General features: G+C 49.1%; 8 protein-coding genes across 8 annotated transcripts; 4 read left to right on the top strand and 4 right to left on the bottom strand.

Moving 5' to 3' along the window:
- Window positions 1-221: 221 nt before the first annotated feature.
- N7519_000373 (uncharacterized protein) lies at window positions 222-7,795 on the bottom strand (the record flags this gene model as incomplete). The annotated part of the gene is made up of 8 exons (XM_057287152.1): window positions 222-270; window positions 325-835; window positions 900-1,105; window positions 1,161-1,427; window positions 1,478-4,652; window positions 4,723-7,157; window positions 7,211-7,386; window positions 7,442-7,795. The coding sequence occupies 8 exons, from the start codon at window positions 7,793-7,795 to the stop codon at window positions 222-224; spliced, it is 7,173 nt and encodes a 2,390-aa protein (XP_057153235.1).
- A 2,896-nt stretch (window positions 7,796-10,691) lies between these two features.
- N7519_000372 (alpha-amylase) lies at window positions 10,692-12,396 on the top strand (the record flags this gene model as incomplete). Its single annotated transcript, XM_057287151.1, has 2 exons — window positions 10,692-11,699; window positions 11,758-12,396. 2 exons carry the CDS (start codon window positions 10,692-10,694, stop codon window positions 12,394-12,396), a joined length of 1,647 nt encoding a protein of 548 aa, XP_057153234.1.
- A 566-nt stretch (window positions 12,397-12,962) lies between these two features.
- On the top strand, window positions 12,963-15,043 carry N7519_000371 (alpha-amylase; the record flags this gene model as incomplete). Its single annotated transcript, XM_057287150.1, has 8 exons — window positions 12,963-13,020; window positions 13,077-13,484; window positions 13,562-14,157; window positions 14,212-14,235; window positions 14,295-14,315; window positions 14,369-14,591; window positions 14,676-14,928; window positions 15,019-15,043. The coding sequence occupies 8 exons, from the start codon at window positions 12,963-12,965 to the stop codon at window positions 15,041-15,043; spliced, it is 1,608 nt and encodes a 535-aa protein (XP_057153233.1).
- A 1,400-nt stretch (window positions 15,044-16,443) lies between these two features.
- Window positions 16,444-17,487, top strand: N7519_000370 (GPI anchored serine-threonine rich family protein; the record flags this gene model as incomplete). Its single annotated transcript, XM_057287149.1, has 5 exons — window positions 16,444-16,495; window positions 16,546-16,624; window positions 16,689-16,823; window positions 16,892-17,145; window positions 17,264-17,487. 5 exons carry the CDS (start codon window positions 16,444-16,446, stop codon window positions 17,485-17,487), a joined length of 744 nt encoding a protein of 247 aa, XP_057153232.1.
- Window positions 17,488-18,244: 757 nt separating this feature from the next.
- On the bottom strand, window positions 18,245-19,474 carry N7519_000369 (uncharacterized protein; the record flags this gene model as incomplete). The annotated part of the gene is made up of 5 exons (XM_057287148.1): window positions 18,245-18,810; window positions 18,858-19,081; window positions 19,133-19,200; window positions 19,260-19,340; window positions 19,397-19,474. The coding sequence occupies 5 exons, from the start codon at window positions 19,472-19,474 to the stop codon at window positions 18,245-18,247; spliced, it is 1,017 nt and encodes a 338-aa protein (XP_057153231.1).
- A 594-nt stretch (window positions 19,475-20,068) lies between these two features.
- On the top strand, window positions 20,069-20,362 carry N7519_000368 (uncharacterized protein; the record flags this gene model as incomplete). The annotated part of the gene is made up of 1 exon (XM_057287147.1): window positions 20,069-20,362. One exon carries the CDS (start codon window positions 20,069-20,071, stop codon window positions 20,360-20,362), a length of 294 nt encoding a protein of 97 aa, XP_057153230.1.
- A 782-nt stretch (window positions 20,363-21,144) lies between these two features.
- Window positions 21,145-22,453, bottom strand: N7519_000367 (uncharacterized protein; the record flags this gene model as incomplete). The annotated part of the gene is made up of 6 exons (XM_057287146.1): window positions 21,145-21,485; window positions 21,539-21,736; window positions 21,866-22,089; window positions 22,166-22,233; window positions 22,291-22,356; window positions 22,412-22,453. The coding sequence occupies 6 exons, from the start codon at window positions 22,451-22,453 to the stop codon at window positions 21,145-21,147; spliced, it is 939 nt and encodes a 312-aa protein (XP_057153229.1).
- A 378-nt stretch (window positions 22,454-22,831) lies between these two features.
- Window positions 22,832-23,712, bottom strand: N7519_000366 (translation machinery-associated protein 20; the record flags this gene model as incomplete). The annotated part of the gene is made up of 3 exons (XM_057287145.1): window positions 22,832-23,222; window positions 23,334-23,474; window positions 23,699-23,712. The coding sequence occupies 3 exons, from the start codon at window positions 23,710-23,712 to the stop codon at window positions 22,832-22,834; spliced, it is 546 nt and encodes a 181-aa protein (XP_057153228.1).
- Window positions 23,713-23,966: the final 254 nt, after the last annotated feature.

Raw genomic sequence — 23,966 nt, 5'->3', positions numbered from 1 at the left:
ACTACAAGGACGATTTGATATATTCCGACCGAGTAAGAACCCAGTTCAACATTTGTATTAACATTAAGATACCTGAAGAAAGAAAATAGATCACAGATCACAGATCACAGAGGGGACAACATGCTTCAGTTATGCAGAAGAGATAATTTTGATCATTCATGTTCGTCGTGATGGCCGTAGCCGTTTTATGACAAGAGACAGAGCCCCAAAATGAAAGGAGCTTATGGTTTGGCGAGTTGTTCCTTACGGAAGAACAGCAAGAACCCGGCACTGCAGAGAAACGTTAGCAAGAATTCCACTAAGCAAGAGCAAAGATCAACATACCAGACCAACAACTGACAGAACAAAGCTACCCAGAACCAGCCATTAGCCAAGGAATGGGCGCCCTGGGTCATGTCAGGAGAGATTGGGCCAGGTCCCACACTGTTCGGACCGAAAGCTCGGGCGCAGATAGTCGCAATGGAACCTATCACCTGGGATGCAATGAGGGCGAAACACATGTGGACTCGAGTGAGAGTCTGCAGAAGGATGATACCGAATCCGAGACCTTGGATGGAATCCAGAACGCCCAGCCACAGCCACAGACTGCGAGAGACGAGCGCGCCGGAAGTGTACCCGCCGGCCCAGGGCAGATAGTACCCGATGCCGGAGACGGCCCACCAGATTTGGATGAAGCGGGGTGCGCCCAGGCCGCAGGCGAATACGGGAAGGAACCAACTGTGTCGCTTTGAGAATCTACTAACAACAAAGAGGAAGATGCACCAGACAAAGCCGAAGAAGACGACGCAGAGGATGACGATCTGCCATGCGTGGGTGTGTATGGAGGTCCAGAGGACTGGGAGGGGAGAATGTTAGTATTAATCGGTATGCGAAAGTTGGAATGGGAGAATTGGACTTACAGCTCCAGTTTCGACCGTATGGTGCACTGAGGAAGAAGTTCTGCAGGATGACGGCGATGAAGTTCCAAGTGACGATCTTTCTCCGGAAAAGGGACTTGTAGAAGGATGGCACCTTGCCTGGCTTTTGGCGGTAGTAGTTGGGAAGTCCCATAGCCAGCAAAACACCCACAAGACACAGGAAAATGCAGATGGGGTAACAGATCGCACTGGAATATAGTCAGTAAAAAACAAGTCAGGGAATAGGTGGGCAGGTGTATTTACCTCATTTTCCAGCTGTTGGCAATGTTGGTCTCAGGGTTCAAGAGACCCTCTGACGAAGCTTTGGTCATGGTGGAACCCCAGTACCAGAGGGCAATAACGTAGACCTGCTGAATACCTTGAATGACACAGGCGCGGAAAATCCAGGTTTCAACTGGAGCACCACCCTCGTCACCAAAGTTTGAAGCGAAGAAAATGGATCCACTAGCGGAGGCTGCGGCATAGAAACCGGTGCCGACATTCTGGATCCATCCCGGGCGAAGGAATCTCCTTCCCAGTGAGCAGATCCAATCAAGAGGAAAGCAATACCGTATAGGAACCACGGGGTAGAAAGGCAGACGACAGACTTGAAGTATCGGTACACGAGCCACCAGCACATGGATGCAATGGCATATGTTGTTGCAATTCCATACAACTTCTCCGCAGTCTGACCAACTTCACCTGTGAGCAGAGTGATCTGGTAGGAGTTTGCGGCAATGATCTGGCCCAAAGCCAGGAAGATGGAGTAGACCGGCCAGTCTCCAATTTTGATCTGCATCCATTTCTTAAGTCCAGTGGGAGGGACATAGTCCTTTCCGAGAAGGAACTCATCATCCTGGAGATGATTATCTTCGTCGCTGTTCACGTTGGAGGCGAGATCATCGTTGTAGAACATTGTGTCTGGGGTGTCGGTGTTCCTCGATGAATGGCGAATTGATGGAGTGGGAGACTTGTTGCGACCCAGTCTGGCATTACGGAACCTGTCAAACCACTCTTGCTCGCTCTTAACCAAGAACTCTTCGATGCAAAGCTGCGACTCAGAGTTGGATCCGTTGAGGATATCCAACTTCTTGTCAAATATCCTGTAGTACTCGCCAGTGCTATCCATGAAGAAAGGATCAACCTTTTGTAGCTTGAAGTCAGTCTTGTTGCCGACGACGGAGTCCAGAGAGAGAACGGATGCACTGCTGAGACGGTTGGACTCGGCAAATGGCTGGGGAGGAAGAAGCAGGCTGTCCGCGGCCGGCGGAGTTCCCGGACTTCTCGGGCTTTCCAATGGAACCATGAACCTGGGTTGTAAAGAATCTTGACTGGGGCGTCTGCTTGGCGAAGGCAAGTTTTGAGCGCGGTCCCTTTGAGCAGCCTGGGCCCGTCGTCCTGCCTCGACTTGGGCCGGGGTGAGAGTGTATTCGTCATCGTCAAATGCGTTGTGGGCAGCTTCCTCATCGCTATTCTCGTCGACATCAGTGGCTCCATTTTCATCGCTCTCTGGGATACCACCCTCTGCTGCTCTTCTCCGACGTCCAGCATGACCGGGGCCTGAGCGGACACCCAGGGAGAGAGAACGACTCAGTCCGGACTTTGGTTTCTCCGTTTCTTCCTGGTCTGGATCTGCGCTGTAGCTGACCTTCTTCTGGGTGGGAAGGCTGTTCATTTGGTTGAAAGAGTAGCTGCTCTCCCTGGAATGTGTGAAGGGAGAGTTCATGCCGGGTGAAGCCAGTGGGCTACCGAGTTGGGTCATAGAAGGTGACATGGCCGCACTGACAGTGCCGAATCCAGAAGAAGTGCCAGGTCGAGTGCTGTTGGTACTATGTGTCTTTGACGCTTCTTTATTGTGAACCTGTATGGCAGTAGTTTGCAGGATCTCAAGATCCTCAACCCATTGAGCAACAGGGAAACGCTGTTTCGCAGATCTGGCACGCATCATCGCACGGACGGATGTCTTAGAATTGAGGGCAGCCTCAATTGCAAGCTTGAATTGCATGAGGAGATGCGACGTCGAGACTGATTCCACATTGTACCACCAGCCTGGCATTTGGCCAAGACCACCAACACGAGCTCCGATACCCAATGCACCTTTTCGGCCAAACTCTACGGCAACCAGACCGAAGGGCTCATCACGAGACGGGATCAAGGCGAACTCGGCACCAGAAAAGATGAAGGGCGGGAGTGCAGTGAACTCAGGCTTTGAGAAGACTCGTCCGGGATAGACTTTCATCATGTGGTCAAGCTTTAGAGCAGCGAATTTACCGTAGAGATCGATAACGGGACCAATACAGATCAACTGCACGTTAGGTCGAGATTCGATAACAGCAGGCAGTGCGTCTGCAATAAGATCAACACCCTTTTGCATAGACCAGCGACCAACGAACACAAGCAGGTCGGCATCAGGATTCTGGTCGAGCCCTGCCCATTCCTGGGCCTGCCTCTTAAGTTCACCACGGCTAGCCTCGTACGATGGATCCACGGTGATATCTTCCTCTTTGGTGGGCTCCTTTGTCCATTCACCGACGTCAGATGGATCGGGGTTAGGTAGATTGCCAACCTTGTGCAAACCCCAGAAGATAGGATAGCGAGCGTAAGACCGTTTGCCGTACTTCTTAGAAACACCAACGGCACCGAATCCTGCCTGGTGGACACGGAGATAGCTTGCGCCGGCGTGGAGCAAGTTGAACACTTCACCAAATTGCACGTAACGACGAGCGATGTCTTCGTCAAGGTTAAAGACCGAGCAAACCTCCTGTTTTTCTTTGATAGTGCGCATAGGCCAGAGACCCTGGAACTCAGCATTGTGCAATGAAAGACAAGCGGGGATGGTCCTTGGTAGCAAGTAAAGAGGCGCGAGAGAACCGTGGTAGTCGTTGATGTGGTAGGTGTCAATTGGGAATCGCTTGATGGCTTCCGCGACACACTGGTTCCATGCTGAATAGTACACTGCACTATCAAGATCATCCATGCGAGCAGGGTACGGTTCGGTCTTCGACTGTTGACGGAACACTGGAGCATCGAGCAGTACGTAGGTGATATTATTCAACACGTGGTACTGCACTTGAACCTGGTAGGGACTGCCCAGAATAGTGACTGTCATAGGCTCCGCCACCTGGTCCACAGGGTAGTCGACACCTCCAACGCAAGGAACGACCCAGATTAGGTCTTGGTGACCTAGGGTCTTACCCATGAGTTGAGCCATAACACCAAGACCACCGATCTTGATTTTGATAGCCCAATCCTCAATGTCGTACTCCATAGTGGCGATTAGAACCATGCGGCGCTTGCCAGATGCAAGAGCCCCGCCGAGGGCACTGGTGCTTTGCATGAAGCCAGATTTGTTGGCCAGGCGCATGAGTGGGTTCGAGGATTGGTTCCTGCTAGAATGGGAGGGCTTTATCTTGTTCCAAATTGCGAGGGGGATGTTTTGTTTCTCAGTCACGCCGACCTCGTTGAACTTGACCTTGTAGAAGGACTTCATGAAGATGTACACACATCCCACGGCAGTGATGAATGGTATGATCCAGAATAGAATGAACATGACAATCTGTGTGGACTGGGGTCCAACCGGATCAAGCCAGAAACGGAGGGTTCCATCGTCGAAGTAGAGCTTGTGGGAGAGGTATCCTTTAGCCGGCGCCTGAGTGATATTAATCACGGTCGCGCTCAGAGCAGACGGCGGACTTCGGTCCAGGATTGTGTCATTGTCGATGTCTCCCAACACCCAAGTTTGATCGGGCTTTCCGTCTGGATTAATTCCCCAGATGTTGAGCTGCCCGACTGCAGGCCATTCGGAGGTGAAATGGTAGGACCAGACCCCGGTTTTCGTGTCGAGCCGGATTCTGTTGTTCTAGGCCCGCATCGTATCCATATTGATTATACGGTCCGTTGAAGAAAGCATGGGGGAAGCGTCGTGTGACTGGGTGATTCCAGTCAAGATCACCTTGCTGCACGTAATCGCTGCTTCCGGTCAAGCGACTCCAGTATTCGACACGTACATGCTCACCATCCCACTCCTGATCCTTGGTTCCCGACCATGGGAGCTTGTCAATAGTATCATTTCCACCTTTGTAGTCTCTCCAGTCGGAGAATGACGATCCCCAGTTGGTAGAATAGCGGTATTTGTCTGCACCAGCGGCGTGGTGCTGGATGAAAAGGTCGCCATTTTCTCTTCTGTGGAGTAGACTGCTCGAGTAGTTGGCAGTAATGAATACCATAGGGTTATCGATTTGACCGACACGGAAGAGGAAGTGATCAATAGCGTTGGTAGAAGAGCTTTTGTCGGTGTTGGTTGCGTTGTTGACAGTCAACTTGTGAACTCCGTTATACACTCCAGTCAGGTTTGCTGTCCACTTCCAAACGCTTGGTATCTCAGCAGTCCAATTTGATTGGAGCAAGGGAGGAATGGTTGTGCAATTAACAGTCTTGGGGTCTATGGTGGGAACCTGCCCCTTTTCTGTCGATGAATTGAAGGTAATTGCATCAGTCACCAAGTCACAGTTCATTTCTTCCGAGAAGTAAAGTTCAACCGTCACATCCTCGGGAAGGTTGGGCGCCACGGTAGAGCGTAGTGGGAAATCATGGCCCGGAGTGAATTTGGTGATCATGGGCCGAGCTGACTTGTGCTTATCCTTAGGGACGTATGCGCGGAACTCGTATGCCTTCATCTCCATGCTTTCCGTGCAGCCATTCACCTCCTTCGATCCATTCAAGCCAAGCTTCCGAGCTCCCTCCACCAGTGTGATTTCATCGTAGGGGTAGAAAAGGTTCTTGACAGTGGTGCCAGCATCAAATGGCGCGGTCAGTGTCTTATTCGGATTGTCGGACTTGCAGTCGAAGTTGTATGTCATTGTGTCATTGAGGTTTGTGTAAACAAGCCAGACTGGCATGCTGTCAGGATTCAAGGCCAACTCTTCTTGCACGTCGGTGTTGACATCCCGGTAAACGGACCACATTCCGGTCTCCGTAGCCGTTTCATTGGAACCAGGGTAGCGAACCCACGTGGTGTTCTTTGTCAAGTTGCCAAGGGAGTACCCGTCGTTGAGAACTGGGTAGTGTTCGCGCATCTGGAACATGTGCCTCATAATATTCCGCACAGGGTGGGAAGGGTCGCGGTGGTCGTAAGAAACTGTCATGTCCTCACAGCCCTTTCTACCGGCCACAAGGGGCCACTTGTAGTACTGGGAGGAGTCCAAGTGGAAGCAGCCATGGGTCATCCACGCAGTTGCAGGCGACATTGCCTGTCGCCCATAAATGTAGTTCTCCGCGGTGGCATCTAAGATATAGAAGTTCTGCTCTTCTCCCCAAAGCAGAAGTGGGATTCCGGGGAGCATTAATGTAGTCACGAAAGTACCGAGTAACTGTCGATGGGTGCCGTTCGCAATCGCTGGCCAGCGGAAGACGTCTTGATTTGTCGCACCAAACATGTGTCGGGGATCGAACACGCCGGTATTAGCATTGATCAAGTCATTTGTTCTCAACATGTAGTCCCAGCCCTCAACCCAGTCAACAGGCGCATCATAACCAGCCGAAAGTTGTCCATCCATGCCGAGGAATCGAGTCAAGGCACGATACGTCGTGTAGTGGAAGGCCGCACTATCAATGGCTTCATGGCCCGCTTCGCGGAGGAAGTACTGGGCAGAGGACTCGTTTGTCAACTTCATTGTGACGGCCGAGTTCTCAGGCCACTGGTTCCTCTGCCTACCCCTTCCGAGGTAAATAGAACCAAAGTCATTTCCACCCGTGATTTCGCCAGTGATAAAGAAGTTTTCCTTCCCGACCTCGCGCGCGCATTCTCTGTAGGCAGCGGACATGTCTCCAAGGGCATCGACGGTAGCTTGGGTGGCCTTATCATAGCGGAAACCATCAATGTCTAAAGAATGAATGATCATACAGGAGTGTCGGATCAACCTTTCGCGCACACTCGGGTTCCATTCACGGAGACGATCTTGGACGGAGGCGAACTTGGCCAGTTGTCGCTTCCAATCAGGCCAAACACCGAAAGCTTCAATATCACCGTACTGGTCGAAGTCGCTGTCGTAACATCCAACCAAGCCCGCGGTCTGCGATTCATTCACGGGGAGTCCATCTTCGTACCAGAATCGAGGGTAGTCGCAGCTGGCATTGTAGTTACCTTCTTTAATGTCGAAGTCTCTGTATCGGCGATCAGACTTCCATACTGCTGGCCATTCTTTCTCCGAGAATGGGGTGGATTTGTTGAGATGGCCTTCAAATCCAAGCAAGTCAGCCATTCTGTACAATTTGGTTAGCTCTGCTCTCTTAACTGTGCATACAGGACAACTTACGTCGCAATGGTATTGTCGAACAAGACGTACATCCCGCGCTTGTGGATTTCGGTGATGGCGTCTCGCCAAGCTTGAATAGTGCCATAATGCGCGTCGAGAAGCGTTGTATCCACAACTCCATATCCGTCTGAGGTCCACGGCATGTTCAGCAAGGAGGTTCCCGTGATATAGATACCCTGGACATTGTGAGCATATATTTTCTTGCGACTAGACGATCCAGATGAGACAAACCTTGATTCCCATTCCTTGGAGATAATCCAGTGTGTCAACAAGGCCAGCCACATCGCCACCATGGCGAATGCGTTGTTCGATATCATGCTCGAAGGTGGTACCGTTTGCGTTGTCATTGGTAGGATCACCATTCACGAAGCGATCCAAGAACATAGAGTAGAACGGGAAGCGCCAGTTATCCGGGGAGGGGAAATATTTCCCCTCGTGACCAGGCCATGTTCCCCAGTAATGTGCCGGGTTGGTGGCCGTCTTATTTGTGTTGATGTTATAATCCAGGTAGGCCTCGTCATAGGGCCAAGCTGTGACGGCCGTCACAAGAAGTGAGACCAGCCCGCTAGCGAGTGACCACTTCATGACTAGTACTGACTGCGCGGAGCTGTGCGGTGGTGGTCGCGCGCCTCGGGCAGTGCGGATATCCCCGCTGGGAGGAGAGGATGAGATAGAGATATCCTATGAAAGAGATGGATATGTGCAGCTCTCAATTTCCATGGAGTGGAGTGTGGGTATCTTGTGGAGGTCACGTCACAAGTTCCCAACAAGGCGTCAAATGTGGCAGTATGCCTAAGATGATAACGACAGGCGGACGAAAAGAAACGAGCGAACGAGGGAACGAGCGAACGAGAGACGAGGGATGAGGGATGAGGGATGAGGGATGTAAACGAAGGAGGAATGGAATATGGAAGTGAGAGAGAAATGATCACATAACAGCAGTGCGCTGTGCTCAGTGCTAAGTGCTAAAAGGTTAGTCGCATTGAAGCTCAAGATAAAAATAAAAGCAGTTGAGACAGGACCCCATATCAATTTTAAGAGCCCCAGACTGTATTGGGTTCCAACGCCTCAGCCTCGGTATTTTTGGTTCTTTTCCCTTTTCTGTTTAATGTAATTGTAATTTTTTATTCTTTTTATTCTTTTGCTTCTTTGGATATAAATTTATCATTGTTTTATTCTTCTTTCTCACCTGTCCTTGGCATCCAATGCGACTGGTGGCGATACCACCAGAATACACAGAAGAACAGACCCTCGGCATTCTCGTCCGACTAGGGAACCTGGTTCGTTTAAAAGAACAATAACTGGGGCCTGACAACGGCGCTACCCGATTTGCATCCACGTTCTATATATACTATTGGATTGGACCCATAGTGCCACTTGCCGGACCCTGATGGTATCTTGACGAACATAAATGCAGTCTGTTTATCGCGGGACACGGGATGGCTTTATAGACTTCATGAGGGCTTACTCCGTACATGCAGGTCTATTCTCTGAAAGTTGATAACTTAAAAAAATACGGCTTGGACAGTGAGACATTCATGCAACCTTGTAGAGTAACTTGCACATATGCCGACTATTGTAGGTAAATCTTCTATTCTACCGGTGATTTTCCAGACCCGCAAGTATCAACCTATGACAATCCCGATATACCTCTCGGTCATGACCCGCATGGGATTTGGGGCCGAGATCCTGATAGCCCGACCCGCCCGATTGGCCGGCACAGTGAGACCTGGCCCCACTTAGTCTATTACGACCGTGGTACACGAGACAGTGTATGGAACTTGTTTTTTTCATTCTCATTTTTCATTCTCCCTCCGAAGTTCCAAGTTTTTCCCTTCTTTCCAGTCCCTCAGCTCTCAACCATGGTGCGACGATTAAATATCCTTCCAGTGTTTACAATAAAAGCCAATGGGGAACATGGAATTGTCAAGACGGATAACTTCCATGTGCCCAGGAATTATGTTGTAGACGGCATGTCCGCTATGTCATTGTATAAGTCAACCTTGGAAATCTTGGAAGTACAAAATATACAAGCAAAACCTTGGAAGTACACAAGCACAAACTAAGCTAAAGCAAAGAGAAATCTCTGATTTAATCTCCACATGGTCAGATATCCCTGCAGTACGGAGTATTTACCGTGATGGTATCAACGCCACTTCTCACGGAAGTCCGGGAAGCCACCAACAAGCGAGAATGGCGCAGAAAAATCTCGTACAACATACAGCCACCTGGAGCCACTTATCTATCGAACCGGAAATACTTATCTCTGTTCACTTCTCGTATCCCTTTACCTTTTTCGCGTCGCCCATGGTCTACTCAGTATAGTCATTGCAGAACTCTGTAGTCCTACTCTGTACTGGGTATCTGGTACTAAAAATAATCAACTCTAATTAAATCGGGTAACATAATATTGTCCAATTTGAACACGGCTTTCGATATTAAACCCTTCCATAAACCCCTGTCTCACTATCATATCCCGTATGCAACAGGCTTAGGGCCAAAGCGTCTGGTGTATCAATTCAGGGTATGTAATGCATGTACGATACGGAGTACTCGTATCAAAGTGCTATCAACAGCTTTTGACACGTTCTTGTGGAAATTCAGGGCAAAATCGCTAGTGTCTTGGATTTACGGCACCTTGTTCTCAAATGATTGGACCATCGAAACTTTGTCACTTCGTGTGAGATGAATAGGGCGACTGTTCCTGAGATTAGGGCAGTGTCTCCACGTGACAACCAATTAACTGTAACGTCCAGCAAGCCCCAGGCCAGGGTACCTGACAGCACTAAAATGGCTCCTGTACTCCGTGTGTTCCAATAGTGTCGTTACTAGCGTGTCAAGTCTCTCTTTTTCCCCCTCGTAGGGCACTCCGTACACACCATAATCAAACTAAACATCGTTTCTTCAGGCCCCGCTTGATGTCCCACACAATTTATGAATCCACTGGAGTAGTTCTTCAAGATGGAAAGCCCACGATAATCATGCCTTACTTTATTTCTAAATCCTGGGGCATATCAACAAACATATGTGGGTAAGCCGGGTAGGACCTATGGCGATCAGGTCCGTTCATGCAGCTCTCCCGAGGTAAATCATATTCACAAGCAGGTACATACAACATAACTAGGTAGGCGGTCCCGTACATAGAACACACACTCGGGCGTGCCCCCCCCAAATAGAAATATAGCGCGTGTGTTTGTGGGGTGAAAGTTCCAACCTATGTATGGATCGACGCCAGACCCTTGGAAAGCCATACCACCTGACTTGCCCTTGCCAGGCAAATTTCCCCGTTTTCTGTCTTCTGCTTTCTTTGCCTCCTCTTCTCTGTTTCTGGCGAAAGTCCAAATGTCACTCATTTATTCTCCTTTCTTTGCGCTTTCGTGAGTTAATCAAGTCACTCTTTATCGGAAACTCCTGTACTCTATTTTTTTTCTCTTCCAATCACCCGTCACACAAATACGAGCTGCCACGAATACGAGCTGCCATGATGTCACGATCGACTGTTGGTCCTTTGCTAGGGCTCCTTTTGATTGCGGGCCTCATTTCCTCGGCGTCAGCCGCAAGGACAGCCGACTGGAAACCCAGATCGATATACCAGACCATGACGGATCGTTTCGCTCGCACAGATGGATCGACAACATCACCATGCAATACCAAGGCGGGTCTTTACTGCGGGGGAACATGGCGAGGAACGATTGACCACCTTGACTACATCCAAGGAATGGGATTTGACGCTGTGATGATATCCCCCATCATCGAGAATATCGAGGGCCGAGTCGACTATGGCGAGGCCTACCACGGGTACTGGCCACTGAACTTGAACAATCTCAACTCTCATTTTGGAACGCATCAGGACTTGCTAGACCTCAGTAATGCTCTCCACTCCCGGGGTATGTACTTCATGATGGATACAGTGATCAACAACATGGCCTACATCACGAATGGCAGCGATCCCGCTACCGACATTGACTACTCTGTCTTTACACCCTTCAATAACGCTGATTATTTCCATCCCTACTGCACGATGAACTGGAGTATCCCGGCCATTGCGCAGAAGTGCAATACAGGCGACGACACGGTGGCGCTGCCGGATCTTTTTACGGAGCACGAAGATGTGCAGCAGCTGTTGATCAAATGGGCGAATAACGCCATCAAGACCTATTCCATTGACGGGCTCCGGATTGACGCCGCCAAGCACGTCAACCCAGACTTTCTACGCAAATTCTCCGACGGTGTCGACACTTTCATGACGGGAGAAGTTCTCGAAGGGGCAGTCAGCATCATGGAAGATTACCAGAGCAACTACATCAACAGTTTGCCAAATTATCCGATCTATTTCGAAATCCTATCTGCTTTTACCAATGGCAATACTTCACAGCTGGCGATAGCAGTGGAGAACATGAGAGTCGCGATCCCAGATGTTAATGCTATGGCGTCTTTTTCTGAAAATCACGACAAGCCTCGAATTGCTAGCTATAACGATGACATGGCGGTATGTGTGCCCTCCTCGGGTTGACGGGTTGCCTTTTTTTAATTATAATACTCGGCAGATTGCCAAGAACGTTCTAGTGTTCACCATGCTGTTTGACGGAATCCCGATGATATATCAAGGCCAAGAGCAGCATCTGAAGGGAGATGGCGTGCCTCACAACCGAGAGGCCATCTGGCTCACCAAATACGACACTGAGGCGGAGCTCTACAAGCTGATAGCAAAGCTGAATCGCATTCGGAGCCACGCAGGCTACTTGGGCTCTGACTACTTTGAGGACGCGACTCACCCGATCTACCAGGGGTCCAGTGAGCTTGCGTTCACCAAGGGTGTCCAGGGTCGACAAGTAGTCATGGTGTTGTCCAATCAACCCTCAACTAGTGGGCGCTACGATCTCGACTTGACAGTCAGCTACAATGCCGGCACGGAGGTAATGGACGTTCTGAACTGTAACAACTACACTGTCGACAACCAGGGCATGCTGCGTGTCGATATGGACAAGGGAGAGCCTCGGGTTTTCTTCCCCAGCAAATATATGGAAGGCAGTGGTCTTTGCGGCTACTCTGACGCCAACATTACCCTCGAGATGTTGAAGACTCACAGGACTTTTACGTCGGCTGGAACGCAATTTACCAGTGGTACCGGGGTGGCTACCGTCCTGCTAGCAGTGGTGACCAGCATCTTCGTCACGTTCCTTTGAAAGAAATGCTCCGAAAGGTCCTTCCTCGCTCTTCCCTTCCTTTCTTCTTTCTTCTTCTGGTCTTTCAATTTCAACCTTTTTTTGCCATTTTTCCCCATTTTTCCCCATTGCGGTGAGCCGTATTGGCGGCACGACTCGGTTCGCGGAGATATCCTTTTCTGTACATATTCTTTTTTGTTCTGTTGTTTTATTTTGGCGATATTCTTAGCCTTTTCCCTCTTCTTGATACGTTGTTTGGCCTCTGTATCATTATGGTCTTTTTTTCTGATTTTCTTAAACTTTACGCATTATGGGCCAGCCAATGAGATAACCTGGGTGGAGTTTCTAGTTTCTAGAAAAGTTCAGGTGTTCCATGGATGAAATTTTCTCCAACTGAGACATTTCAATAATTCCAGACTAATAATTTTGATCCACTTGAAAACCTGTAAACCTGTACCTTACCTAGATACCTCCGAGTAAAAATAGTTGCCCCCACATCCCAGCCCTAGCCCCAAAAGGGATGTGCATATTCTGCTTATGTGCATACATACAGCCTGACTTGTCATTTTCATTGCAACAATTCCGCGATGCCTTTCCTGTGGTGTGGATCTCGACAGAAAGGCCAGAAATGGAAACAGATTGAAGGTCGGTCTCCCCCACCGGAAAACGGTTCCAACCCCTAACCTGAATACATGGTACAGAAGCAGCTGCGAATCTACAACAGCTGCCATCATGGACTGCTCCAGATAACTCGCTGATATTGCAAACCTTTGAATGGCATGTTCCCGCCGATCGGCAGCATTGGCGCCGTCTGCAGAATGCCTTACCAGAGTACAAAGCCATTGGCGTTGATCAGATCTGGATTCCCCCTGGATGCAAGGGAATGGACGCTCATGGTAATGGCTATGACATCTACGACCTGTATGACCTGGGAGAGTTCGATCAGAAAGGTGCAGTTCCTACGAAATGGGGTACTAAGCGCGAACTTGAAGACCTGATGTGCCAAGCGCAAGCCTTGGGCATTGGTGTGATCTGGGATGCTGTGCTCAATCATAAAGCTGGCGCGGATTATCCAGAGCCCTTTCAGGCTGTCAAGGTCGATCCTAAACGTGAGCCAGCTTATCCTTCTTTCCGTTGATGTTCAATTCATCATGGGTTCTCGGTCATATACTGACTGAAAGAACAGGAAGAGATCTGAACATATCTAAACCGACGGAAGTCAATGGCTGGACAGGCTTCGATTTCGCCGGTCGCGGTGACATGTACAGCTCAATGAAGTACAACTGGCAGCATTTCAGCGGCGTTGACTGGGATGATAAGAGCAAGCAAAGCGCAATCTACAAGATCGTCGCGTCCAACAAGGATTGGGCGCAAGATGTGTCCACGGAGAACGGAAACTATGATTACCTGATGTTCGCTGATTTGGACCTTGCACACCCAGAAGTCCGCGCAGATCTCCTGCAATGGGGAACGTGGATCACCAAGTCACTGAGCCTCAATGGAATGCGGCTTGATGCCGCTAAGCATTTCTCAACTGAGTTCCAACGCGCATTCGTGCAATATGTTCGGAAAACTGCCAACCCAGACTTTTTCGCGATAGGAGAGTACTGGACTGGACATTTACCATCCCTTCTAGATTACCTCAAGAAAGTAGAGTACGATCTCGTTGCATACGATGTACCTCTCTTGGAGCGGTTCTCCAAATTGTCCCATGCACAGGCACCAGACCTTCGCGGGATTTTCAAAGATACACTGGTACAGTGTCGGCCGGACCACGCTGTGGTAAGTTGCTTGATGCCCGATGCCCAACGAGTAACATTCAGCTAACTTCTCCAGACCCTTGTTTCGAATCACGATACGGTAAGTACCAACTGTGGCTGGATCTTGGCATGATTACCTTTGTAGCTAACTATCCGCAGCAACCAGGACAAATGCTTGAGGTGAGGCGACCTTCTCCATTCATAATGATTGAACATAGCTAATCGACCCCCAGACCCCGGTATCGCAACCCTTCAAATTACTAGCATACGCACTGGTCCTCCTCCGTAAAGACGGTCAGCCATGCGTATTCTGGGGTGACCTGTATGGGACACGAGCAAATGTGGATAACTCAATGACACCAAGTTGCAACGGCCTTCTGCCCGTCCTTACACAAGCCCGCAAACTCTACGCCTACGGTGAACAACAGGATTATTTCAACCAGCCCAACTGCATAGGTTCGCTTATCCCTTGCTCCACTTGATACCCAGCCCCATTATGGGGGATACCAGACCGTTTTCCCAGATCTAACCACGGTACAGGATTCGTCCGCTACGGAAACGCCCGTCACCTATCCGGACTTGCCTGCGTTATCAGCAACGCCGGTCCTGGTTCGCAGCGCATGTTTGTCGGTCAACACCATGCATCCGAGCAATGGATCGATATATTACATCCCAGCATGAAACCTGTCATTATCGACAAGAAGGGCTATGGAAATTTCGGTGTCCAGGCGATGAGTACCAGTGTCTGGGTTGATTCGGCTACAGTGGACCGGGATGGTCTGAAGAGGGACTTGTATGTATACCGTTCCCATCCTTGCTTCGCCGAGAACTCCGGACTGTTTCTAGATCGTGGCTTGATGACTAACTCCATTTTTCTACCTAGTAATGTGAATATCTACGATACCTAATCTTTGGTTGGGGTTGGGCGCAAGCCACATACGGGGGGCTGTTCTTCGGTGCGGAAAATTATGTACAACAAGATAATACATATTGAGATAACACTTTGCCTCATATCTTCCTTCTCGTATTCACATAAATCATAAAGTTCAAAAAAATATATTTACTAATTCGGATCTGACTACTCCGTCCTCCGGAATTGACCGCTATTCAACTGGTGTGGAAATGGCACCATTTTGTCCGTAATAATGCGCCTGCAGGTTCTTGGTGAGACACTCATTTTATCGCCTCCGGTGCTCCCACGTATGGTGTATTTAGCGTGTGGTCCGAGGACTTATTGAGATATGTCTCAATCCTGAAATTGACCTGTGTATGGGGTGGGTCTCCCTTCAGACACCGAAACGGTTCTCGCAGGCCATTCTCGAGTTCATTGTGAGACACCGTAATAATTTACATACAACATATTGGGTATGAGGTTCGATGTTGCTAGGTTTATGAATATCCATGGACGCCCCTTTGATTCCCTTTGAAACGTGAGATTATGTGCTGGCCTCTCAAACTTGTGGCCAACACCCCTGTCGGAGCTAACCGATTAAAAAACTATACGAGAATTCAGGGTCTCGGTTCCAAGGCTGACATTTCCGGTTAAATGGGTTGGTAAGTTACCGCAGAATTTGCAACTCAAAGATACAGAAAGCTTAGACAGGTTTTTAAAAGAACGTAATAAAAAGAATTTCAACGTCGCACCGTGCCGTTCGTGTCCGCGCTCTGCCAAGGCCGCCTTAAATACCACTAGCGTGTTGCCAAGCCCCACTAGCATCCTCTTTATCGGCCCTATCGGTGTTCCACACCCATGGTTGGTTGGTTTCCATACCCGTGGTCACCGAATGTACAAGAATAACTACACAACGGAGTAATACCCGTGGGCATAGGATATTCGGCACATTATGACAATAGAACTCCCAATAATGGACTAGTATATTACAAATGGGAGTGGCATTTGCGCCTGAAACTAGCTCCGTCAGCGAACCACTCGCTCTCTGTACGGAGTACTCCGAATATTGTACTCTTCTACCATATGGAACCCTACTCAGACCCTGGATTCCCACGTTCGGTAATAAAATGATTAAAATATTATTCAAATGCCCTAAAACTGGGTTTCTCACTATGTCAGTTCTATTTTCAGGTGTATATTTCCGTATTGGGGGGCGTCAGAGACATTGTTGACGGTTCAGGGCATCCAAGGTTGTGCGACATCAGATGAACTGTTTGGTCACCTACTTAATGACATGGATCCTATTATCTGAATATTTTTCCAACCTTCATCTCTAAATTCTCTCTTGCATCTCTCTTCTTCTGCGCTCCAACGTCCATTCGTTTTTTAATCCACACTCGCTTTAATTAAGTCAAGATGCGTTTCGCTACCGTTCTGTCTCTCCTGCCTCTGGCCCTCTCCGTTGGAGGTATGTAAAATCACCCCGTGACACAAGAGTCTCGCTGACACTCAGTCTAGCTATCAAGGTCACTGAGCCCGCTAAGAATGACGAGGTTGATGTGTCTGGCTCTTTCACCGTGAAGTGGTCGTCCGTTAGGTATGTTGACTACTATCCCTCTCACTTTACCTTAGCTATGATAGCCAAGACTAACCCATTACAGCACCGACGCCTCCACTGTTGACATCGTCCTTGTCAACAATGCCGTCTACCCCCCTGTTGAGGAGAAGATTGCCACCGGCGTCGACACCTCCAAGGGCTCCTACACTGCCTCTGGCCTGAAGGACGTCACCGATGGGTAAGATCATTCGTGCGATGCTTCGACTGTGCCTCCATGCAACCAACTAACACTCAACCGCGCTACAGCTCCGGCTTCCAGATCAACCTGATCTCCACTGAGGCCAAGAACACCGGCATCCTCGCCCAGTCTGAGCAGTTCGATGTCACCGAGTCCGACAAGAGCTCCTCCAGCGCTACTACTACCGGTACATCTTCCACTGTCTCTTCTGCCTCTTCTACTGCTTCTACTGCCTCTACCTCTGTTGTCTCTACTGGTACCACTTCCACTGCTTCTACTTCCGCTGGTGTCTCCTCCACTGAGACCGAGGCTTCCACTACTGGTACTTCCACCCCAGACGTGTCTACCAAACCCTCCCTTACCGGAACCTTTGCCTCTGGCCCCCCTTACTACTGGTCTTCCAATTAGCAAAAACAGCACTAATATCCCTATTCTTACAGCTACCGGTTCTACCTCTACCGGAACTACCACTGGCACCAAGACCTCCACCAACACTGGTATGACTACCAGCGCTTCTTCCGCCACTGGCTCCGCTTCCGGCTCTGCCTCTGCCTCTGCCTCTGCCTCTGCCTCCCCCACTCCTTCCACCGGCGCTGCTATGGGTCTCGTTGCCCCCGGTGCCGCTGCTGGCCTTATGGCTGGTCTCCTGGCTCTCAACCTGTAAGTTGCAACTTTAAAATCGGCTGCTGTGCCGAACTTTGGTATGTGCCTAGGTTCGGTATGGCTCGAGCTTCAAGGTTTGCTGAGTTGAGAACTGTGTTCTGAGAATTTGGTTATTCGTGGAGGAAGTAATGAATAGATGGGTTTCCGCTTTTTGTTTCCTTTCTGGAGGTGATTAGTCGATCTCTCTAGCTCCATCTATTGATGTGGACTAGCTATGTAATTGGATGATGCATGCATGAGCTTGCTTTTTTTTTGGCTTTATTTTCTTCGTTTATACAACGCTCTATAGATCTACCCGGCTCTGGGCTTGGTATTGTTATTTGATATTCCAGCACTGGAGGTATTATCTACAGCACTCCCTGGGTTCGGCTTCCTTCGCTTTTTCATGCGGTTCCTCCATGCCTCTTCCACTCCACCACCCACCCACTACACGGATTTGGGCATTTAAAATTCAAGTATCTGGGTGGGTATGTTCAATATTGGTTCCGGCACCACTCGATTGGATGCAGGAACCAGCATCCGGTCAGGACAAAAAAAATTCCGACATTCAACCCCAGCACCCATCAGCCACAGCATATAATTCAGGATCCGTCATCATGCTGAAATACCATCAGGATTAGGGACTCGAACGGCCATGAAAGCCTGAACGCACCGGCCGATAGACAACCTCGCTGTTGGTACTTCATCACCCTCACCGGAGGCAATGCCAATATCTCAAACTTGATGCGAATATGGCAACCGGGCGCATATTCGCAAGACTAGGGGTCGAAAGTCCTCTCTTCCGTCTCACACCTCACCCGAGCCCTTTTCGCCTTCGCACGCGCTCGCTTTTTCCTGTTGGCCATTCGTTTTCGCTCCTCTCTTTCGGCAACAGTGAGCCCAGTGCCGTCTCTCCTATCCATGTTCCCCCTCTTCGGGGCTGGAGTCCTAGGCGTCTCGTCCTCGCTGTCTTCCATTTCATTGGCCTTCCGCTTTTGAGAAGATCTGCCCTCTGTCTCTCCTGGATGCAGGGACTCGTCAATTGACTCATTGTCCGACGTCAAATCAGACATTGGCGTCATTGTCATGGTTCTTGACAGCTGCTCCTCTGGCATGGGCGTCATTCTCTGCATCATTCTCCCCTGCGGCGTGCGGACTTCCCCTTCGTCTGTTGTTTGCTGGTTCTCATTCCTCTCCTCGGTCGGCTCCTCTTCATCGGACCATTCTTCTGTCTCACAATCGGTCTCTTCGGCCTCGTCCTCGGTGACACCTGGAGATTCCTTTTCTTTCAGCAATTTTGCACACTCCCTCCTTTTTTTCGCGATGTCCTTGTAGATAGTTGTCTCTGCACCTTGTTAGCTATAACACCTGTTATGTGCCACTCAAACCTACTTTCTTGCGTCTTCATGTCCTGCATGAATTTCTCCATATGCTTGTGAGTTACGACCGCCCTTGCGATGCAAAGGTCCGGTATTTCATTCAGCTCCTCCCAATCGACCTCATCTGCGCAATCGATCGGGCTTTTATTTCCCGGTGGAGTATACGAGGCTTGCTTCAATATGAGATTTATGTGCTCTTTACTTCCATCTGGGTTTTGGGAGTAGTACCGGCCATCCCTAGAGATCTTAACACCAGATATTACCACCATCCAAGAGGGCAATACTTACAAATGGACATAATGGTAGCTATCATTGCTGCCATATTGGGCATACTCGTGCTTGCAGTACCAATCTCTCTGGAATGCAGTGTCAGACTTGAACAATGGGTTAAATATATTCTGCAGTCATTTGTCACCTTTTTCCTATACGGTTTGTTGAACTTTTCGGTGACAATTGTATACTCGCCAAAGGCATCTCTTAGGGGACCCTCGGTCATCTAATATTCCATGATTAGCACTTGCGTATGATTGGAATGGCTATCTTGGGGCTTACTAGACCATCCGAGGGATCGACACGTTGAGCTTGCATCCGGAGTGGTCTACCCGACAGGGTAGAACCGGAAACTCCCATGGTTATTCTAGATATGCAAATAAAACGAATTCAAGACATAACGAACACGAGGTTATTCAGGGGAGACCACTGAAAATAAGGAGATTCTGCTTCAGGACTAGCACAGGTGGGTCTGTCTGTAGACATATATATAGGGGTGATCTACTCGCTGGCGAATTTACATCTCTCGATTATGGAAGTCTACCTGATCAGGAGCTTGAATCCAATTATGTCAATAGCCAATGCGACGTGATGTCCAAAATCATGTTCATAGCCTGGAAATCACAGGCTAGAACTTGACCTCGTAGGTCATAATCAATGCGGCCGGATACTCAACAGACCAGCAATATGAGCCACTTCTCTTCCATTACAATTGGGTCCTACGCATCCTTGTTCCTTCTTTATAACTCTTCCCCTCTCACATTCTACTAGAAACGCAGTAACACTAACATAGTAACTCGCATATGTTCCGAGTTGAAGGCTCTCTAATCGAGTATACTTGGAAGTGGAATACCACGACAGGAAAGCCCGATGCCGCGGCTTCAGGCAACTGAAGGATATAATGCACATTTTCGTTAAAACATCCATGGATAGTAGCATTGGGGTAAACTGAAGATGACTCGAGAGCAAACAAAACAAATTATGGCATGTGACAAGACATCACGCTCCTGCCTTGTCAGCACTCGAAAGCCGCGACTTCTGCTTTTGAAGCTTCCAAGGTTGGGTACGCAGCCAACCCTTCTGTCTCATACTCCTACAACACTGTCACTGTCATCGGGGAAGCAGGAGTATCAGAGTCAAGTCCTCACCTCTGGCCCTCTGCTCGGTGTCAGCAAAGAGCGAGCCATGTTGACGAAGCAGAGGGGTATCAGTGAGAGGCGTGAAAGAATCTTTGCACAACTACAGTGATCGATCATCCTAGATACAGTCCAGCGGTAGCTGCTGTCAAAACTGAAGCGAAAAGTGTTCGCCTTGAGCCGATAACGAAGAACAGTAAGTAATTGTAGTGATTACTCCTCTAGACGGAGAACTTACGGATCATATCTTATAGGCCAACGAGGGACAATCAAAGAACAATCACCCTATGTCCAGGAGGTGTGCTCCGCCAACTTGCCCAGGGAATGAACGGGGAACGAAATGCACTTTTCTCTCACCAGAGAAGGTAGAACCCCGCCCCGCTCGCAGTGAAGCATTTCACGAGCGTCTCCGTCAGATGGCTGGCTAATGCGGTATTCCGAGAGCTGTAAATATCACTCCGGTCGGAATGGGGAGAAGCGCACCTATCTATCATTTGGGCAGATGTTCTTTTACGAGGCACGGATTGCATGAATACCGATCCGCCCTGCCGGCTAACAGGCATCAACATGATATTTGATACGGGGACCGCATCGCCCCCATCGGACCATTATTGCGGGAGATCCTTGAAACACTCAGCTATTATCTGTGTCGCTTAAGTGGCCTAGCCTACGAATTAGTGCTAGTATAGCTTTGACGAATTGCCATGTCGCCATCGATGCCAGATGCCGAACGAGCTGGTTGGAAAATTGTTCGGACAATTGTCATGCATTGATCACCATAGCCTTTGGACGATTCCTCGGTGGTTCCTGCTTGCAAGGAAGAAATCTCGGAGGAATTCTGGGGGCTGGGAGATATTATAGCGGAGTCAACGCGGACAACGTGGTTATCTCCCTCTAAGATGCTTCGCCTTGAGCTTCTCTCTGCTTCTGTTTCTCAAGCCTCTTCTCAGGCTTCCTCCGAAGCTTCTTCTCAAGTTCCTTGTTCCCAATCTTCCTTTCTTCGCGTTTTTCTTGGGACTCCTGCTCATCAGGTCGTTCGATTTCTTCTTCTCCGGTTCGCATCTTCTTCGCTCGAGCACTGTCATGCTCCTCGGCCTGCTCGCTTTTGCGTTTCTTCTTCTTCTTCTTCTTCTTCTTCTTCTTCTTCTTCTTCTTCTTCTTCTTCTTCTTCTTCTTCTTCTTCTTCTTCTTCTTTTCTTCTTCTTCTTCTTCTTCTTCGTCTTCGTCTTCTTCTTCTGCTCCTCGTGCCCTTCGGGCTCTTTCTCTGGCCTTTCAACCTTCCTGTGACTGGGTTTGGGTTTGACGCTGGTATATTTTGCCACTTCATTTTCATCCTCAGATGTATTGTCCTCGGATTTCACCGAGATACCCCTCGCAGTTGTGGACATCACATCTTCGTCCACATTCGGCATCTCCCCTTCACTGGACTGCTTCGGGTCTAGATTATTGCATCTATGATCAACCACGTCATCGTTTTTACAACTTTCTACTCGATGTTAGCCATGAGTCGTGTTGTCAGTGGTTTTGATCACACCTTGATACTGTGGCTCAGTTCTCTGGGTTCCAGCTTCCTAGTGTCAGCTATGCCACATTCTAGGAAGGGACCAAGCCATACCTTGCTCCCGCTCTAGTCGTTCAATTTCGCTCCAGGTCCAGGGACCTGGACGGCTGGTTCTTGCAATACAACGATCAGGTATGGCAGGCAATTTGTCCCAAGGGACCACATTCGACCAATTCTCCCAAGTATCGCTGTCAGCTGGGCCAAACCAGGCTTCTTTCCTTTTCATATGGAGCTTCTCTTCACTCCCATCCGGGTTCATGGAGTAGTACCAGCCAGTCCTATGTTGCAAGATCTGATATTAGAATGGGGGCGCTAATGAGACCTTTTGACGGGAAGCAAGGCAAAAACGCTCACACATTGATGTAGTGGTAGGATTCAGCGCCCGGATAACAGGAGTACGAATGCTTGCAGTACCAATCGTTCTAGGATAAGATGTTCAGACTCATATCACAAGTTGTTATTCAACGACTTGCTCTGACGACCTGATATCCGCCAAATTGGTCCCAGTATGGCCGCTGTCGCTTCTGCGGGATACTCATATCGAGCTGGAAATTTTTAGATTATCATTCTGTTCTCTCAAGTTCATTAACTTTGACTTACCGGCACAGACCAGAACCGGTATTTTCTGTCCTTGGAAGCCATCGTGCGATATACGTTGAGATTAAAGGAGACATCGATGAAAAGGCGAAGTGGGTATTTGAAGCTAAGAATCTCCGAACACCCCACAGAGCATCAAGTACTTCTTCTATGTTGTACATACAAAAATGTAAAGCGCTACATCAAGAACCACTTTTATAGCTTCGAAACAAGAAGCCATAATATCTACATCCAAAGCAATACACCCCATTGAATGATGATCCTCATCGAGAGGGATATTTCATTTCAAATCATCCAACATAATCATCACCATACACCCGGGCAATATACGTGCAAGAGGTATAGAGGTATAGTATAGTTCCAATCCAAAACACAAAAGACCCCAACCCCAACCCAATGAATCTCCTGCATCTTTCAAAACCCTTAATCCAAATGCATTCTCCAAAGCCCATCACCAAGATAATGACCCTCATCAATAACAACTCCCTTCCCTTTACTCTTAATCTCCTCGGTGCCAACCTTCAGCATACCAATCATACAAATCTCCTCTTTTCCTTCAGCCTTGACGCCCACGATCTGTCCAGCCTCAAGCGCGTGCTCGGCATCGGGTAGACGGCCGCCGGGGGAGGTGAGGCCGGGAGCCATGAGCGTTGCGCCGGAGAGCACGAAGCGGATGGCGCCGCGGTCGATTTGGATTGTCGGGACGGCGGAGGGGTAGGCGTGGATGAGGCGGAGGTGAGGGACTGGGGGTCCGTCGATGGGTTGGAAGAAGAGGGGGGTTGAGTCTATTGTGTAGAGGGTCACGCGATCGGGTCTGGGTGGTTTTGGTTAGCCTGGGATGAGATGCATATCATATTTATTCGAGCTGGAAATGATTTGCTGCGATTGGAAGGCAAAAACCGGGGAAGGGCAAGGGGAACTGTACAGTTTCACGGCTTCCAATGACGCCTTCTTGGGCATGACATCTTCAATGTAGGGCTCGAGGCCGGGGTATGTCTCCAGCAGCTTTTGACGCAGGCCGCGCTGCACTGAGGACTTCACCTTAGACCGGTTGCTTGGGGGGATACTAGATAGGACACGTATGTTAGCTGGTGTCTGATAAACTTTGTGGCAAGAGCCCATCCTATAGGAGCTGTATGTCTTGACCTGGAGTATTGAACAGCTCCTGCGGTCTTTGCGGTGCGTCAAAACGGAGGATGTGTGTGCTCCCATTTGACAGGCAGAAGGTTCCAATAAGACCACTGGCCTAGCTGTTGGGTTGCTGTGAGTTTATTGAAGGGTTTAACTCACTCTTTCTTAAACATGATGTTGGTTGAGGGTGTGGTAATATGAGGATCAAGCTCTTGATACGCAAGTGGGATGCGCGGGGGACGTTGTCACGTGACTGATAGAGTGCTTTGCATTTTTTTGAATTGAAGCTGAACGACTCAAGAATAGAATAGAATGTATGGCGTTAGACTACAAATATGGCCTCTTGCAGACTTGCTTTCCAAATATCAAGGCAATTGAACTACTCCAGAAGGGAAATACGACATATCGTGCAATGTGCAACGAAACG

This window comes from Penicillium mononematosum (genome assembly GCF_028829835.1).
Source record: "Penicillium mononematosum strain IBT 11891 chromosome Unknown utg000001l:1.0-4488741.0:1.0-4491989.0, whole genome shotgun sequence".
In the NCBI taxonomy this organism is placed as follows: Eukaryota; Fungi; Ascomycota; class Eurotiomycetes; order Eurotiales; family Aspergillaceae; genus Penicillium; species Penicillium mononematosum.
Note: the sequence above shows the minus strand (reverse complement) of the source record. Positions and strands in the feature narration are given on the sequence as shown.